The sequence below is a fragment of the Vipera ursinii genome (genome assembly GCF_947247035.1).
Source record: "Vipera ursinii genome assembly, chromosome: Z".
Classification (NCBI taxonomy): Eukaryota; Metazoa; Chordata; class Lepidosauria; order Squamata; family Viperidae; genus Vipera; species Vipera ursinii.
The window spans coordinates 76383542-76402915 of record NC_139517.1 but is presented as its reverse complement, the minus strand read 5'-3'; the positions used below and the strand labels follow the sequence as shown (position 1 = coordinate 76402915).

The following is a 19374-nucleotide window of genomic DNA, read 5'->3' as shown; positions in this document are numbered from 1 at the left end:
CCCTACCTTCTATACAATAGCAACTCACTATTATAAAGTACTTTTGACCTTCTGAATCAACTACCTTTATATTTGAGTCCGAGGTCCATTTTACCCTATCTGGAAAACCTTATTGTGAATATGTATATAAAGCATTGTAATAAGTTTGTTTTATTTTTTAGCTCCGCACTTCTCTTGGTAAAGGCAGGGCATTTATCCGCTACTCCTTAGTGCACCAAAGGCTTGCAGACACTTTACAACAGTGTTTTATGAATACCAAAGTAACAAGGTAAACACGGTTGTTTTTGTTCTTCTTGGTAGTGGTGATTACTTAATTGAATTTACATCACACTGTATGTTGCATATCTTGTTGAAAAATGTGGAAATAAATTGCTTTTTCATTTTTTTGTTTTTCATTTTTTAAAGTGACTGGTATTATGCAAGAAGTCCCTTCCTCAACCCAAAACTGAGTTCTGATATTGTTGGTCACCTGTATGAATTAACTGAAATTCAATTTGATTTGGCATCAAGAGGCTATGACTTAGATGCTGGTTGGCCCACATTTGCCAGGTAATGCAAACTGCTGCCACTATAAAGTCTATAATTTTCATAAAGCATTTTTGCCCCAGGCTGTGTTAAAGCTTCTTTATAAAAACAGTTGTCAGATAATACTGACTTTTCACAATTTTCCAATAATTTCCAGATTAGATCAGATGTTCAGAAGGACCATCAGAAATAAACCTGCCACTCAAAATTTTTAGAACACATACTACAACTAAGTTACAAACATAATGGAGCAAGGCCATCACGGTTGTAACTTGTGACAGTCATAAAATTCTGTGACTTTTTTGAAGCAGTCATTAAGCAAATATGTGGTCATTAAACAAACAAATTGTTTGCTCCAAGTGCAGCCTTGCCAAAAGTCAGATGTAAATGCTGATTTTTGGCAAAATCATAACATGGTTACATGATCATGAAACACTACAAATAGTTGTAAATGCTGAGCACCCCAGGTGTAGTCTAGGGGTAGGCAGCCTCGGCTCTTTTATGACTCGTGGACTTCAACTCCCAGAATTCCTGAGTCAACATGGGTGACTCAGGAATTCTGGGAGTTGAAGTCCACGAGTCATAAAAGAGCCAAGGTTGCCTACCCCTGGTGTAGTCACATGACTGCAGAGGGCCCCAAACCATCGGAATCCAAGTCATAAGTACCCCCAGATAGATCTGTTGGAACATTGAATGGTCACCAAGCAACCAGTTGTGAGACAACTATCCGCATATTCAATTCTGAACCAAATGGATCCTATTAAACTTAAGGAGCCAACTGATAACTCTCAGGCAGAGCCCAAAGAAGAGCTGAATTCTGCAATTCTTATTCCAAGTTATAACAAAAACCAAAAGAAGCAATTAATGCAGAGGATCCACATGAGAGGAGAAGATGGGGGCCAAGTGATGAAACATCACTATATAAACGTGTAATTTGTGGGATAAGAAATGTAGAAGCTCATCCTTTTAACATTTACTTCAAAACTGTGAAGAAATCAAAGTAGGAAGCCCTCTTAAAAATATAAACAAATACCAGTTTCATCTTGAAAGGTTTTGCTTCAAATGCTCACAGGAATTCTAGATCACCTCTGTAGATCTTATTCATTCGTTCCAAAGCTGAAGATAAATTTAAATATATCAGGAATAGATGCAGGTGGATAGTTGGTGAGACAACATTCTTGAAAACTTTTTTTTTTCCCTTAAAACAATCCTTCTTCCGTGTTCAGGAGAACATTGTGTTCACTTGGCTCCTCAGCTTATCTATGGAAACCTCCAAGCCGCAGTTCAAGCATGAGCAGTTTGGTGAGCAGCTCTATGCAGGTAATTGTACTGGCCAATAAATGTATAAACTATGAGGGAAGCAGTAATGCTATTATCTCTGAAAGCTTCTCTGATGAATAGCCTCATTGTGGTGATTCATTACCTTTCCTTGCTTCTGGGATGTTTTTAAAAATGTTTTGTATCAGAGAACCAATATCCTTTTATTCTAGGTGGTTGCTCTGTTGTCCGAATTCATGTGTGTTCCTCATTTGTACTTTAACTTTGTGTAACAATACTAAAAAAAAAAACCTGCTGGTCTGCTTTGCGAGACTATTATAAGGATTCCCCAGCCACTGAAAAGCCTTTTATAAACAGCTTTCTTGCTAACTCAGATGTTTTCTCTCTTTTTAGGCTCAAGAGAACCTTTCCAGCTCAAACGAGAATAGCTTTTTTAATACTGAATCTCTTGAAGGCCTGGAGGATTTACACATGGATCTTGAGCTGCAGCAGAGGGAACTACAGGATCGAATCCAGCATCTGGAAGGAGAAAAGCAAGAGCTTCAGGCCACTATTAGCCTTCAGAAGCAGCAAGTGCAAATGGAAAGAGAGAAGAACAGCAATATGGCAGAAGAGAATGACAGGCTAAAAAAAATGCTAGGGGAGTTAGAGAAACAGATTTCCCACTATACTCAGGGCACCATTCAGGAGTTTCAGAAATGCTTAGAGACACTAGAACTGAATGCAGCTGAGAAACAAAAAGAATGCTCTGCAAGGCTTGAGAGCCTGGAGTCCTTGAAAAATGCCCCTGATTCCAAAATCCTTCTTTTGAATCAAGAGCTAAAGACCTTGCAAATCTGGTTGGCCAGGAAGGATCTCTTGATTAATGAGCTTACTGCCAAACTAAAGTCAGCAGAGAAGAAAGCTGAGGAGCTTGCAGCAAAAGCAAATAGTCTTATGGATGAAAAAGGTCACCAGGCTATCAGCCAATATGATTCCGTACTAAAGATTGAGGAGTTATTAAAAAAGCTTTGTTGGGCTGAAGAGGAGAAAGCTGACGCCCAGAAACTGCATAGTGAACTTCTTTCTCATCTTAAAATTATGGAAGAGCAATTCCATGTGAAAGAAGAGAAACAGAAAGAATTTGAATTGAAATTGAAAAGCCTTACCATTAGCACTAAGGAAGAATCTGAAAAATTGCTTATTAATCTGGAAGCCGTGACTACCGAAAGGGCTGAACTTCAGAAAGAGCTAGCAGTGAAAGACAAAATGGTAGCTGATTTTCAAATCCAGCTGGCAGATACACTGGATCATGTAAAATCATTAGAACAAAAGCTACAGGAAGAAAGAAAAGAAAAGGCAGAATTTGAGAGGCTACTGAGTCATACAAAAACAGCAATGGGACAAGAAATAAAAAACCTAATGGAGCATCTTGAATTGCTGGAAGTGCAGCTAGCAAAGCTCAATGACATGGTGAAAAGTTTAGAAAAGCAAAAAGGGGAAGTTGTTACGGAAAGAGACCATCTCAAAACAAGAGTATTGGAAATGGAACACCAGATCACAAAACAATGCTCCTCGTTGAGAAATTCTTTTGAAGAAAATGAAAACCTCAAATCCCAGAATACAAAACAGCAGCAAACCTATCAGAAGTTGAAAGAAAAGTGCAGCGAGTTAGATATATCTAAATCATTTTTAGAAGGAGAAGTTGCTCGATTAAGAGCTTCTGAGAAATATCTCCAGAGTCAGATAGATGATGCCATGGTATCTGTGGACGAAAAAGAGAAGACACTTCGAGAAAAGAACAAGCTGTTGGATGAAAACTTGCAAAATGCTACAAGACAAAACCAGCTTTTTGATGAAAAACTGAAGGCTCTGCAAACCGATTACCAAGAATTGAAACAAAATGAAAATAGGATTGCAGAATTCTTAAGTGTAGTTCAAGCCGAGCTCCAGAATGCCAAAGAACATAATCTACAAATGGAAAAGAATCTGTCGTCTTCCAGGCAAAGTGAAGAATCTCTGAAGTTACAGCTCACAGAGAAAATTGAGTTATTAGAAGGCCTGGAGAATCAGTGCAGTCAACTTCGGGAACAGGCTGAGGAGTATAGAATTAAAGCTGAAACCCTTGAGAAAAATGGCCTTCATCAAGCAAAAATAATTGAATCTCTTACATCTGAAAAGATTTCTGTAGAGAAAACCCAATTGGAATTGGTATCTTGTCAAGAGAGAGAAGCTAAAGATTTGACATTTAGACTGGCTATTTCTGAGGAACAGCAGAATATCAGTCGGGCAGAGATATTGAGGCTCCAGGAGGAAATGATAGAATTTCAAGCCAAGCTTCGACAGACAGCTACAGAGAAACAAAAGCTTCAGGGCAAATTGGATGTCGCAGAAACTGTTTTAAGTGAGCAAAAATTATTGTCTCAGCAGCTAAAGGAGCAGAATGAAACACTGAACAGAAACCATGTGCAGGAACTACTTCAATGTAAAGAAGAAGAGAAAACGCAGAAAGATAAATGGAAAAAGCTAGCCCAACAGAAAGCTGAACTGGAAAAGGATGTGGTGTCCCTGACAGATGAATTGTCCAAGGTCAGGAGTGATTTGGATGTTGTTAATATGGAAAACCTGGAAATCAAGGAACTTCTCCAAAGAACCAACATGGACATGGCTGAGCTGGGCATTCAGATTTGTTCCCTGACGTCGGAAAAGACAGAAATGGAAGAGAAGCTCTCCCAAGTCACAGAGGAGCTCAGAGCTACCAAAGAAATATCAATCGAAGAACAAGAGAGGCTGCAGCTTGAGTTGACAAGATTCAGTAATGAGAAACAAGAATTACAAGAGAAATTGGAAGATTCAAATGTTTGTGCTGCCATCATACCCGACTTGCAAACTCAGCTGGAATTGGCAGAGAAACAAACCAAGAGTTTGCAAGAAACCAGCAAAGAGGAGGTAGCTACTATCAAATTTCAACTGAGCACAGAAATTCTGAACTATCAGACAAAATTTAAGGTAAATTTTGGATCCTCTTTAAATCAAGTAAGGCTGCAGTTTTATGTTCGTTTGAACACGCAGCTCTTCTTACTAGTGTACTGATTGCAACGGCTGATTCTTCTGCAGCCTTAGTACCCAAAGGTAGTAAGAAAGAAAGGGCCAGTTTCTTCCAGTTAAATGCAGATTGGAAGCCACTTGACCAAAAGAAAAGATAGTTATTCCAGGAGGAGAATCTTCCTCCTTATATCATCTAGCTCTAGCCCACTGAATGTTGTGGGGAGAAATAATTTAGCCCTTGGATAAAATTCGGTTCCCATCATCTGCTCTACCCCAATTTGACAGCATAATAATAAACAGTTGTAAGTATGGAGGTGTTCTAGGGGAAAATAGAGCCTGCAATTCCTTTCCCGGGAATACCTCAGGAAGTCAGTTTGCCTACCAATCCCTGTTACACTTCAGGCTGAAGTATTGCATCCATGGAGACACTTGGAACTAGAGAGAGAAACTGATTTGGGTTATTGTCTCTTGACCCAATAAGACAAGGTATATACAAGCTTTTGGCCCATGCACACAGCCTTTTACCTACCCTCTTAAGGATGACACTTGAACAAGCCTAGAGGTGGGGAAAAAAATAACTATGGGAGACAGAGGAATTGGTGCTGACGTGTGGATTCTGACCTGAGCTGATAAGATAGTTGAAATGATAGCACTGGTTTTTTTTGGTCCTCAGATTTCATTTGCTAACATGACTATGATTCCCCTGTCTAAATATAAACACTATAGATCAGGGGTGTCAAACTCAATTTCATTGAGGGCTGCATCAGCATTGTGGTGGCCCTCAGGGGGCCGGGTGGGTATGGCGAGGTTGGGTGTGGCCTACTAGGTGGGCATGGCTAGAGTGCGTATGGCCTACTGGGTGGGCATGGCCAGCTCTACATCGTTCGCATCAAGGGTGCCTATGGGGGCCTGGGCAGGAGTGGGACAGATCTGGGGGTCTCTGGCAGAAGGAGGGTCTCTGGGCCAGGGCCAAGGCAGTGGGGGCCGTTCCCTCACTGTTTCCAGGATGGCTTTGTGGGCCACATGAAACCACTTCGCGGGCCGGATCCGGCCCCCGGGCCTTGTGTTTGACATGTCTGCTATAGATAGTCCTTGTTTTCTAAATGCCTTGTTAGTGACCAAGCAGAGTTAATAGAGAACACGGAAGCAAAATCACAAGCATGGTCACATGATGTTTCGTTTAACCACTGAGTTAAAAATGGCAACATCACGGTCAAAGGATTTTCCACTTAGTGATTGTGGTACTTAATGAAGGTCAGTTGTGCTCACTAACCAATCCAAATTGTGGTCACTAAGTAAGGACTGCCTGTACTGTAAATCTCATTATAGAAGCTTTTGTTTGTTGTAATTGTAATGATGACAATTTGCAAGCCCATCCCTAGTTGGTCCCTGAAATCAACAGACCACTACACAATCCTTGAAAAAAAATTGTTTTATTTTTTCTGTTTTAAATTTTATCTTTGCAGGCTCTCAGTGAAGAGTGTGAAAAATTAAAGGAAGAACTTGAAGAACAGAACCGACAGGCAAATGCTACAGAAGAGGCACTCAAGGAAATGCAGGTTGAAACTTTATTTAATTAAACAAGAAACTCACAGAACCTTTGAGTCAATAATTATTGATGTTTTAAGCATGTTGGTTATCAAGTAGGAAGACTCCCTAGCCTAGTAGTACAATGAAATCTTAATCAAACACCTCATCTTGCATTAACCAAACTGAGGATACAAATGGATCAGATTTTTGTCTGGACATCTACCCCCAAATTATGAATACTGCATCCAACATAGTCTGGATGAGGCAATTCGGCTTACTTGAATTTGCATCACCTCTGTCATTTATGCCATTACTCAAATATCATAAATTGGATAAATAATATAATTTACCCTTTAACAGACATCTAGTCTGCTAAATTAGTTTCATTGTATTCTCTCCTCCACTATATATTTTTGATTCAGTAGTAAGTAGAAAATATATTTCAGGGTTTAAAAGCAAAGAAACTTAATCTGATTTTGAAATTTTGGTATGGCAGGTAGAACATGATTATTGCCCAGAAATATATGATACTTTATACTGTGTGCATTTTTATGGCTTTCCTAAAGTTTGCCTCTAAACTCTTTGTAAGCTGCATCAATCTTGTACTTTAATTTCTTAAGAGAACAGAAGATGTATAAACTATTTCTAAATTTTAACTGATACCCTGTTTCCTGGCCATAACGAGATCAAAACTTTAGAAAGCCAGAGAGGTAAGGATGCAGAATTTTTCAGCGCATGGTTCCTAGAATGCACGTGGTCCCTAGAATCTCTGCACTTTCCTGGGAGACATTTATTAAGCTGTGAATTGCTTAGATCAAGATTATGGCAGTCATTTTTGAACAATATAGAAAAAACATTTTTATTGCTTTAACACACAAAAAACAGCAGAGGAAAGAAAAACAGGAAAAATATAAATTATAACAGCTGACTTAATAGCCAGCCATCAATTCTCCAATCTACATCTAAAAAGCTAGACACAACAGGCACCATATAAATACCACACACAAAACAGCCCAAGGCAGAGAGAGAAGTTCCCTGAGGATGGGCTCCGGCACCAGTCCAAAAGCTCAGAAGACAAAACCTCTAGTCCTGGTGACCAAGTCAGATTGGATCCTTCATAATTTATAGTATTGTAAATATATATAAACAGTGCTTTTTTTGTAAAAGAAAAAGGTGCCGGAACTCACACATGTCATACAACCCGCCTTGCCTACCCTACAAGGTTCCATCCAAAAAAGGTGCCGGAACTCCGTTCTGAACGTTCTATGAGAAAAAAAAGCCCTGGATATAAATAATATGCATGTAAAATATAGTACAGAGAAAATTCCTCTAAAATGCATGTAAAAATGCCTGATTCTAAACAGCATTAAGCCTCTTCCATACAGAGTGATATTGGTCAGTCTTATTATTACAGTATGTCAATAAAGAACCAGTTCATAAGCAGAAAGTAAACAAGTAGAGGTAGTCTCCTTTTAGCAATCATCTCAAGTTACAACAGACCCTCCAGAAGCTACTTATATCTTGGTTTCAATGTTAGGCTTCTGCCGCGCCTCTGCAGTCATTCACCCTTAGACACACTACAGATAGTTGCACAAAGCCCACTGCTTGAAAACCAGACAGTCAGCTGGGCAAAGCTGGGCATGCTTGCGTCCACTGCACTCAAGCTACACACTTACCTCCACAACTGGCAAGCACCATTTTTAGAGTAGCTACAGTTCATTGCAGCCACTCTGAAAATGGCGATTGTTTCCTGGATGCAGTCATGTGATCTACGGATGCCAAGGGAAGGAGAGCAAGCTCTATCATCCCTTGGCACAGCTGGCTTTGCTTCTCCAACACGAGCTTTGTAACTTCTAGAAGGACATCTGTGGTTGTAATCTTTTTTGCTATACTCCATTGCTGATAAATCTATGGTTCTTTATAGAATGATACATTCCAAATGTTTGGTATATAATTTAAAATGCCCAACTTAAACAGTGTGACTCTGGGTTGCATGCAGCATTAAAAACAATCAACCTTTTATACCATAAAACATTAAGCATTAAATATAGTATCAAAGATAATACTTGCAGCTCAGGGTTGAACTGTGGGGTTCTTGGTGCCCTCTGAGATTGCTTGTTTTCTTGTAACTATTTCATTACCAAAGAAATCATTGCTAGAAGAGAGTAGGGTTTGCTCTACAAGGGGATTGTCCTATCTGTTGATGGGAATGGTCTTGGTTGTTCCTTGATTAGACTGTCATTTATGTTGGTTGTTTGCCTGATTGGGGTATTGTTTACTTCTTGATTGTTGGTCTTTTTGTTTTTTGTTTTTACTTTTTGATTGTCTCTTCTGAATGTACATGTTGTTTATCTTTATGTGCCTGTTGATGGCTGATTTGTCTGAGTGCCAGGTTTCTTGGTCTAAGATACAGTTTTTCCCAGCTGCAACTTTACATCTGTCCATGTGTTGTGAAATTAAGGAGTTTTCATCATGTCTTATCAGTGCTAGTTGGTGTTCATGTATGTACTCAGCTAATCTTCTACCTGTTTGTCCTAGATAGTGGCTGCAAAAGTGTATGTTACAGATGACTTATTTTTCTTTCTGGGGTTCTTGGGTATTTTGTTTACTTAGGATGTTTCAGAGGGCTTTGGTTGATTTATAGTCTTTTGGTGAACGCGGTGGCTCAGTGGGTTAGGACACTGAGCTTGTCGATCAGAAGGTTGGCAGTTTGGCGGGTCGAATCCCGAGTGCCGCCTAACAGAGTGAGTGCCTGTTACTCGTCCCAGCTTCTGCCAACCTAGCAGTTCGAAAGCACGTAAAAATGCAAGTAGAAAAATAGGGACCACTACGGTGGGAAGGTAACAGCGTTCCGTGCGCCTTTGGCGTCTAGTCATGCCGGCCACATGATCACGGAGACGTCCTCGGACAAACGCTGGCTCTTCGGCTTTGAAACGGAGATGAGCACCGGCCCCTAGAGTTGGAAACGACTAGCATGCATGTGCGGGGGAACCTTTACCTTTAATAGTCTTTTGGTGATTTCTGAAATGTTTTTAATATATGGCAGTGTTATATTCTTTTCATGGTTGTTGAGTGGTAAGGCACTTTTTGATAAAGTTACATGGCTATCCATTTTATTGGAAAACATTGCCTAGATTATCAATTTAATATGTCATCAAAATTGTTCTCCTTTGAACATCCACTGGGTCGGTATTTACTATCATACCTTAACACCATGGAAATCCTAAATTGTCTGTTTTATTATGTTTTTATTCCAAGTAGGAGATTAAATAGTGCTCTATTTCTATTCAATCAACAATATCATTTTTGCTAGGCTGTGAAACGAGACCTGTATGTACAACTGAACCTTTCTATGGATCAAGTGACTGAGTACAAAGCAATCCAGCAAAAAAAAGATGAAGAAATTGCAGAACTGAAAGAAGTTCTTAAAAGGTTGGTGCTTAATTGAAATAATTTCAGTCTTGGAAGGGTATATAAATATATATAATGAACAAATATTATAAATAAATGTAGGATTTTCCCCCCTCACACACACAGGAAGCATTATAATGCAGGAATTTAAAAAGTGTCTTCTATTGTTTGTATTGCTCCTTTATCATGGGCAGTGATGCCAATGATGGCCAAGTAATTGGTAGAAATTATTTTGTTCTTCACTGACCTCCCAATTTGCCTCAAGGGGGACACTAATATTGAAGATATTTCCCTCTTGGTCTTTGCGCTTCCGGACATCCACATTCTGTGTTTGTCAGTAGATCTGATTTATTTCCAGCTGTGATACATCTCAAATCATATTTTGTGAATGCTAACATTACTGTAAAAATGTAGGGGCAGCTGTTTTTGTTTGGTGGGAAATTCTTGTGACTTGTAACTCCTTAAATTAATTCTTTTCCTCTCACAATAGAGGATCAGCTACTGTAGTATCTTGCAGAGAAGCTGTTGCTTTATAGTTTTTTTGAAAAAGATAACCAGGCAATTTCGCCTCTAGAGTGAAAGCTCTTCCTCTCTGTGGTTACTAATCCAGTAATGGAGAAATCTTTTATTTATTTTTTATTTTTTTATTTTAATTCCATTTTTATCCCGCCCTTCTCCAAAGACTCAGGGCGGCTTACAAGCTTAGCAGTAGCCTTCATTCTATGTATATGCCTGCTTATTAGGGCTTTCCCCCCCCCAAGCGGCATTATTACAAAGTCAGCTTAATTGCCCCCAACAATCTGGGTCCTCATTTTACCTACCTCGGAAGGATGGAAGGCTGAGTCAACCTTGAGCCTGGTGGGACACGAACCTGCACTAATTGCAGGCAGCTGGTGTTACTTAAGGAGGCACATAATGTGAGCTGAAAATGTGAAAGGAAGGCAGAACACTGATTGAATGCTGATGTTGCACCCTTCTATTAGCTGCAGGAGTCAAACTCTCAGTTCATAATGTTTTCAACATTTCAAGAGTCAGATGTAATAAAGACCACTGAGGGCCTGTTTCAATGTAATTTGGAGAAGTAGAAATGGGATTATAGTATTATGAAAATGCCAGGCTTGCTTTAAGGAACTTCCTGTAATTGCAATGATATACATGTACATATAGTATGTGTTTTACTTGATTGTATTGTACAATTATACAGGTAGTCCTCAACATAGAACATATAAACATATATCTGAGCCTAAATTTTCTTTTGCTAAGCAACAGAACAGCACATTTAGCAGTTGTTAAGTGAATTTTCCTTTCTTGCCATATTTGCTAAGGGAATCACTGCAGTTGTTAGGTTAATAACACGGTTGTTAAGTGAATCTGGCTTCTTCAAACATCCGAATTTTGATCATGCCATGAAAAATGTTCATAAGTCACTTTTTTCAGTGCCATTGTAAGTTTGAACAGTTGCTAAACGAATGGTTATAAGTTGAAGATTACCTGTATTAATTTTGTTATATTTGCAAATATTTATTTATTTTTTTTTATTTATTTTAATTCCATTTATATCCCGCCCTTCTCCGAAGACTCAGGGCGACCCCACAAACTTTGCTCTTTCTTCAAAAATATAGTCTCTAATGTAGGTATTGATTAGAGTGAACACAAATAAAATTAACATGAAATTATAAAAAACACAAAAATAACCTCACCATAAAAAAATTAAAAAGTGAAACAATAGCACCATTTATATGTGAATGCAATATATTCAAATACATGTCTAGATTAGATAAACAGTTTATCAAAACATGTAGGCTATACATGACTATCACAAGAGTTATATTAAGACTCAGTTTTGGTGAGATGGGCAGCGCATAAATATGGTTATGAATAAAATAAATTAATAAGCAAGCAAGCCAGGACACAGTGGCAGAAATTAATGGTTCTGTTTAGCAAAATAAGGAGGGAGACAAAATCAGGCTTAACAAAATTAAGGTAGGGTAGTATGCTGTCAAGTGATACTTTGTGCTCTCCCCAACTTAAAATCAACCTTTGCATTACCTTGTACAGAAGAGTTCCCTTTTATATACACCTTTTGTGCAGAACACAAAAGAATATTCTGAGGCCTCAAAGTGGTGCCCAAAGTGGTGTCCTTCTTAAGGATAAGAATTTTTTAAATATTGTTTACCAACTGCAAATTGGTTTCAAATATGTTGGAAATCATCTCTGAGAATTTCCTGAAACTCTGAAAGTGGTAATTCAATATAGCTGCAGAGAGCCAGGATAGGCAAAATTGCTCTTAAGTGGGTGAGGTTAACTCTGTTCTTCAGGCTGAAATCTATTATCAATTACAAATATTTATTTTTGATCTGCATTCTGATCTCTATGAGCATTTAAATTAATGTAAAGTATGACTGCTATTTCACAATATTTGATTTTTTAAAAAAAAATCTAGGTTGATAGTTTGACAATTTTTTTAAAAAGAAGTTAAAGTCTTATCTGTAATTAAACATAAAGGAATGCTAGATTCATTTTCATATTTAGTGCTCTGTGAAGATTAATAGTATTATTTCTAGTGTTAATTGTGGTCTGGATAATGATAAAAGCAATTAAGGAAAATTGAATATGTTTTTGAGCAGAGCCCAGACAGAAGTCAGCAGAACAAATAAACAAATTCAAGACTACTATGGTAAATTCAACGAGATGAAATCAGAGCGAGACAACAATGAGACCAAGTTACTGGCTGAACTGGATGATCTAACTAGGACGAAGCAGTTCTTGGAAGAAAAATTAATTGAACTTCTCAGGTTGGTAAATTTATTTTTATATAACCTCACTATCAAGTGGAAAAAAATCTTAATTTTTTTTTCACCTCTAAATTTTACTGCTACAGAATTTAAAGCCATGTTTATGGTTGGCAGTACCCCACAAAGTTATCCTAAAAATCTGCAATTCAATATATTCTAAATATATTGTATTTTTCTCTGCAGCACTAATCATGCGTTGTCCATTTGGAATTCTACAGGGAACAATATTTCTCCCCCTTTTAACCAGGAACTGTGTTATCATTCAGGAACAGAGTTTGCTTACAGGCCTTCAGAAGACCTAATTTATTCCACAGCTCTCTATCCAATTTCATATTCTGTCATATGGCAATATCACATTTTCTTACTACTTTTCCCCAATGTTTTTGTATTAGGAGAATCTAGGTGAGTTGAGATTTGAGGATGGAATGATTATAGAGACTGATTATTTGAATATTTTTTTTATCCCATTTATATCCCTCCGTTCTCCGAAGACTCAGGGCGACTTACAATTTAAGCACAAACCAATGTGCTTAGCAATAGTCTTCATTCTATGTATATGCCTGCTTATTAGGGCTTTCACCACCCCCCAGCAGCATTATTACAAAGTCAGCTTATTGCCCCCAACAATCTGGGTCCTCATTTTACCTACCTTGGAAGGATGGAAGGCTGAGTCAACCTTGAGTCTGGTGGGACTCGAACCTGCACTAATTGCAGGCAGCTGGTGTTATTTAAGGAGGCATTAGCCCACTGCTCCACCAAGGATAATGTTCTATTGCAACAGCAACACAATAGTAGTTTTTTTGGGAGGGGGGCGTGTTGCTTTAAACAAACATAGTTTCCTATAGATATGCATTGAAGTTTATACAACTGTTAGGATAAAGGATGTCCATATTCCATTGTATGTATGTATGTGTGTATGTATATATACATACATACATATATATACACATATACACAATGGTGTGTGTGTGTGTGTGTAGTCTTTCCTTACCAACTGCTTGTTCAGCAACTGTTGGAAACTACAACAACACTGAAAAAGGAGATTTATGATTGATCCTTAAAATTGCAGATGTTCCAACTCCCTCTGTAATCATGTAATTTTGATTTGGATGCTTGGCAACTGTTCTGCATTTATGACAGTCACAGCATCCTGCAGGCACGTGATTGCCATTTGCAGTCTTCCCAGTTGGCTTCTGATAAAAATGTCATTTGGGAAGTTGGAGGAAGTCTCAAATCATGGTCATGTGATTTCACACTTAATGACTGTGTGTGATTTTCTTCACAACTGCATCCAAAACTGATAAAATTCAGTGCAGTCACACGATGTTTCACTTTGTGACTGTATTGCTTAGTGCTGGAGTTGTAGACCATAAGAGAGGTTGCCTGTAATCCACATTCATAACCAACTCAATCTTAAGTCATAAGGAACATCAATAACTAATCAAGGAGAGAAGCAACCTAGAACTAAGGAGAAATTTCCTGATAGTTAGAACAATCAGTGGAACAACCTGCCTCCAGGTTGTGAATGCTCCAACACTGGAAGTTTTTAAGAAGAGATCGGACAACCATTTGTATGAAATGGTATAGGGCAGTGATGGCGAACCTTTTAGAGATCAAGTGCCCAAACTGCAACCCAAAACCCACTTATGTATCATGATGTGCTGTATGGGCGTGGCTCATTGGGCGGGCATGGTCATGGAGGTAACAGCAGACTGTGTGGGACTAAAAAGCTCAATCAATCAATTCCAACTGCATGATTTTTTTTACCAGTGAGAAGTTGAAATCGATTGATTGATTGAACCTCTTTTTTTGTATAAGGTGGCAGAGGCCTAAAGCGAAAAGGTTTTATAAAACCCAGCTAAAGGCCTAGGACTTGGGCGATGGTGCGGGTGCCCACAGAGAGGACTCTGCGTGCCATCTGTGACACACGTGCCATAAGTTTGCCACCATGGGTATAAGGTTTCCTGCCTGAGCTGTGGGTTGGACTGCAAGACCTCCAAGGTCCCTTACAACTCTGTGACTCTGTTATTCTATCAGGTATTCAATCCCTTGGAGGTCAGTTGGGCCATTAATTTATCTTTCTAGTGTTGAAAGATTAGCCTCTTAACAATAAGGGCATAGGGAATCCATTTCTGTTATCCAGCCCATCATTTTCCATATAACAGACATATAGTACAAAATAATATGAAGATCCTAAACATGCTAAATATCTCAAACTGAAAATATGCAGTATGAATACAGTTAATATGCATATCAATAATACTCTGGGGCTAGAAAATATTAATGGAAACATTTTGTATTTTCCATTTTATTGTTACATTGATAAGGCAACCCATATTTAAAACTTTGCACTAACCAGTCTGATTATATCACAAATTCAACAAAGCAAAAGATTGTGATGTGATGAAATACACATATCAGCCCAAATAGACTCTTCTCATGTTCTTTACTGACGAGAAGAAATTAATATTGTTGAATCTGCAAATACATTGTTCTGTTTTAAGTCTAAAATGGAAGAATTTATTTGCAGACTCAAGAATATTCATAATCTTCTTCTTATGCATGTGTAATTGATTGGAAGCAATATAACCTCTATCTGGTTGTGGAATCACACTCTGCACTGTTGACTAATTTTTTTATCATACGTTTGACTATTTGTTAAATCCTGTGGTTTGTGGGTGATAGCTTGACATTTAAAGTTTCAGAGAAAACAGTGCTGCTTCTCTGATAATATTTATTTAACATTAGACCCAAATGCTGGCAATCCATATGCTTGAAATAGGTTAGCTTCCTTGGGTGTTTGGTAGCTTTGTTGTCTGGTTTTGTTTTGTAAATTTATTCTTTCTTAGGCTTTGTTCTTCTATGTGAAATTCTGCACAAAATATTTGCCCTTTTTTGGATTTTCTGAATGTTTGCCATTCATTATTATCAAAGCCTAAGGTATATCCTATTGATATATAAAATGAATCTGAAGGAACAGATCACCACAAATTGGTGCTGATTTGTAAGCAGAGTCATCCAGTATGCAATGCACCATTGTGAAAAAGTAACTACCCCCTTAGATTTCACAGCTGATAGTACCATTTTTAATTGCAGTAACTGCAGCCAAAACTTCCTGGATTGTAACAGATGATCGATTTATAGCATTGCATAGGAAATGTGGCCAAACAAACCAGAAGGATTCTGTTATTTGTTTAACAATATGTTCACGTGGGAACCATGGGTCATTATACTCCTAATCGCCCAAGGTATAGACTAGAGTTTGTTTTTAGCTAATGATTGTAACATGTTGAAAGAGGCTCAAAATGCAGGTCCTAGATTATACATAATGTTCATCACAGAATCATAGTTTATTATCTATTTCTGCTAAGGAAAAAAACCAAGGAAGAATTAATGAGCAATGGGTGCCACTGAGTTTCCTTGTTCCCTAATGAGCCAGAATTCTGTTTTTGTTTATTGATATGAACATGTGTGTGTGCGTGCATGTGCATGTGTGTATCCATTTTATTATTACATTTCTCATGTGCTAAAAGGAAAGCCTCCCTCAAGTCAAGCTGGATTTTTGATAAGTTCATGGATATCTCATAAAGTTTTTCTTTGGTTGCAATATGGAAATAGTTTTTCCATTTTTTTTATTTTTCAGACTAGGCAATTACCTCCATATTTCTTCATCCAAGAACTAACCAGATATAAACTTACTTATGTTTTTAAAACCAGCACATGCAGCTACTTAGCAGAACTTTTTATATACCACAGAGAATTAAAAAAAAATCAAGGTAGCCTCTCAGGACTCCAACCAACTTTAGATTTATCAGACAGTTCTTAATTGAGAAAGTGAATTTCTCCTATAGGGGACCAGACTTAAGATTTTTAAACACAAATTTATCAAATGACAAATTATTTTTCCATACATGACTTTGAAAGGGACAAGGATGCTCTTTGGCAGAAATCAGATGCCCTGGAATTCCAGCAGAAGCTCACAGCAGAACAAAGATGGCTTGGTGATGCTGAAGTCACTAGTTGTTTAGACTGTCAAAAAGAATTTGGCTGGCTGAATCGTCGTCATCATTGCAGGTCAGTATTTTGAGGGGATTGAACAAATATGAGCACTGCTGACTGGTCTGATGTTTAACAATCAGCACAATTTTCCCAGGCCTATTTTATAATATTTTTACACATATTTGGACTTCTCCCCAGTTCCACCCAAAGTACTATTCAAAAGATATTTGGAGTTTCAGTTCTAGGGGTTGTAAGAAAGAAAGAAGTATTCTCTTAGGTTCAGATGTCCATGTTTCATTTATGCTTCATGAGAGGAGCTTTGGTCATATAATATATATATATATATATATATATATATATATATATATATATATATATATATATATATATATATATATATATATATATATATATATATATATATATTTGTTTTCTGAGGTTTTCGCGGGTGCCTGTATGTGGATCCTTGGTTTTTCGGGTTTCTCCCCGCGTAGAACTAAAGGTGTAGGCGCAACGTTTCGACGAAATCCCATCCGTCATCATCAGGCTAGTGGTTTCTGCTTCCTTCTTCTGGGAGAAGTATGTGGCTGTTTGTTTTTCTTTTTTAAACTGCCAGAGGGGGTGTGTTCTGTGAGTGGAAGTGTGCTGATTGGGTGGGGATTATGTGTGTTCTGATTGGGTGGGAGTGTGTTTTGAATGGTGGGGGTGTTCTGATTGGGTGGGGGTGTGTTTTGAGTGGATGGGCTGGTCTCAGCTGCCAGCCTTAGACCTGAGCTGGTGAGTTGTGCTGTTTTTGTTTGCCTTCGTGTTTGTGGTGGTGCCATGTTTTTATAGTGGGTGTCAGTTTGCTTATTATGTGGTTTGGAGGGGTTTAAAGTGGCTGATGTTGCAGCTGTAGTTAGGTTTCTGTTTTGTGGTTGTGCCTCTTTATCATTGTGGGTTCGGATTTGCTTTTTGAATAGTTGTGTGGTGGTGATGTCATGTGATGTTATCATGAGTTTGGGTCTGGTATCATTCTTGGTGGTTGGGACTCGTCTGTCAATCAAGGCGGGTTTCCAAATAGCTGGTAGGCGAGAGGTATCATCTCGTTTGTTCATGCTGTGGGGGCGTTTTTCTATCTCAATGGCTTCTCTGATTATTCTGTTGTTAAAATGTTCAATTTTGGCGATAGTTTTGGTTTTTTTAAAATCAATTTCATGTCCCGTGGCTTCAAAGTGTTGGACCAGGGATGAAGTTTGTTCTCCCTTTCTGAGTGAGTTTTTGTGCTCTTCAATGCGTGCACTTATTCTTCTGTTGGTCTGTCCGATGTATGTGGTGGGGCAGGTGGTGCATGGGATTTCGTATACTCCTTGGTTTTCTAACCCAATTATGTCCTTGGGGTTTCTTAGGATGGTGGATACTTTTCTGTCTGTGTAGAATGCTGTTTTGATGTTGTGTTTTTGGAGGACTTTGCTGATTCTGTCTGTGGTCCCTTTTAAGTATGGGAGGAGGGCTTTGCCTTTTTCTTGTTCTCTGTCTTGGGTTTTTGTGGGTGTCTCTCTTCGGATTAAGTTGGTAATCATGTTTCTTTGGAATCCATTGGCTGTTAGTACATTAGTGAGGTTGTGTAGTTCGGTTTTTAGGTGTTGTTTGTCAGCTAGTTGTTTTGTTCTGGAGATGAGTGTCTTGGCTACGGAGTTGATCTGTGCTGGGTGGTGGTGTGAGAGTGCATTCAGATAGCGGTTTGTGTGCGTTTTTTTATGGTAGATAGTGTGTCCTAGGGAGCCGTTGGATTTCTTGTAGACTAAAACATCAAGGAAGGGAAGTTGGTTGTTAGCTTCTGTTTCCATGGTGAATTGTATTTTGGGGTGTAGGCTATTGAGGTGTGTGAGGAAGTCATCCAGTTTTTCTTTGCCATGTGGCCAGATTACGAAGGTGTCATCTACGTATCTGAGCCAGAGTTTGGGTTTGTGGTTGGATTTTTCTAGAGCGAGGGTTTCAAAGTGTTCCATGTAGAGGTTTGCGATGACAGGTGAAAGGGGTGAACCCATGGGTGCTCCTTCCATTTGTTTGTATCTTTGTCCATTGTAGATGAAGTATGTGTTAGATAGGCAGTGGTTGGTCAGATCTAGGATGTGTTTTGGGGGGTTGTATTTATTTAGGATAGCTGTCAAGGCTTCTTTGATTGGCACTTGGGTGAAGAGGGATACGACATCGAAGCTAACAAGTAGGTCACAGGGCTGTAAGTTTAGTTTACTTATGATCTCTATGAATTGGAATGAATCTTGTACGTGTGAGGTGATGGAATTTGCGTAAGGCTGTAGTTGTTTGGCAAGAAATTTGGCTAGATTTTGTAGAGGTGAGCCTATGGAGCTGACTATGGGTCTGAGAGGGGTTCCTTCTTTGTGTATCTTGGGCAGACCATAGAGCTTGGGACATCTGGATGATTTTTCTCTGGGAATGATTGTTTTCTGGATCTCTTCACTGATGGGGGTGGCTTTTATTTTGGATTTTGTGGTTTTTTCCAGGTAGGTGGTGGGGTCTGTCTTGATGAGTTTGTATGTGGAGTCTCGGAGTAGGTTGGATAATTTGGTATGGTAGTCAGATGAGTTCATTACCACCGTGGCGTTGCCTTTGTCTGCTGGCAGAATGATTATGCTGGTGTCATTTTTTAGGTTAAGTAGTGCTGTCTGTTCCTCTTTGGGTAAGTTGCTTTTGGGTGGTTTGCTGGTGCAGAGGATGTTGGTAACTTCGAGTCTGATTTTGTTGGCGTCATCAGGGTTGATTTTGGTCAGGCTGGATTCGACTCCGCATATAATGGTTTCCGTGG

General features: G+C 38.6%; 1 protein-coding gene across 4 annotated transcripts in view; it reads left to right on the top strand.

Annotated features, from left to right (window-relative positions):
- Positions 1 to 19374, top strand: part of FYCO1 (FYVE and coiled-coil domain autophagy adaptor 1) — a 79903-nt gene that overhangs the window by 9493 nt on the left and 51036 nt on the right. For all 4 annotated transcript variants that reach the window (XM_083379326.1, XM_083379327.1, XM_083379328.1 and 1 more), the window contains exons 6-13: positions 162 to 268; positions 406 to 549; positions 1752 to 1845; positions 2197 to 4791; positions 6297 to 6389; positions 9674 to 9792; positions 12399 to 12566; positions 16491 to 16640. In XM_083379326.1, coding sequence (XP_083235452.1) covers positions 162 to 268; positions 406 to 549; positions 1752 to 1845; positions 2197 to 4791; positions 6297 to 6389; positions 9674 to 9792; positions 12399 to 12566; positions 16491 to 16640 — 3470 coding nt within the window. The remainder of the gene's footprint in view (positions 1 to 161; positions 269 to 405; positions 550 to 1751; positions 1846 to 2196; positions 4792 to 6296; positions 6390 to 9673; positions 9793 to 12398; positions 12567 to 16490; positions 16641 to 19374) is intronic.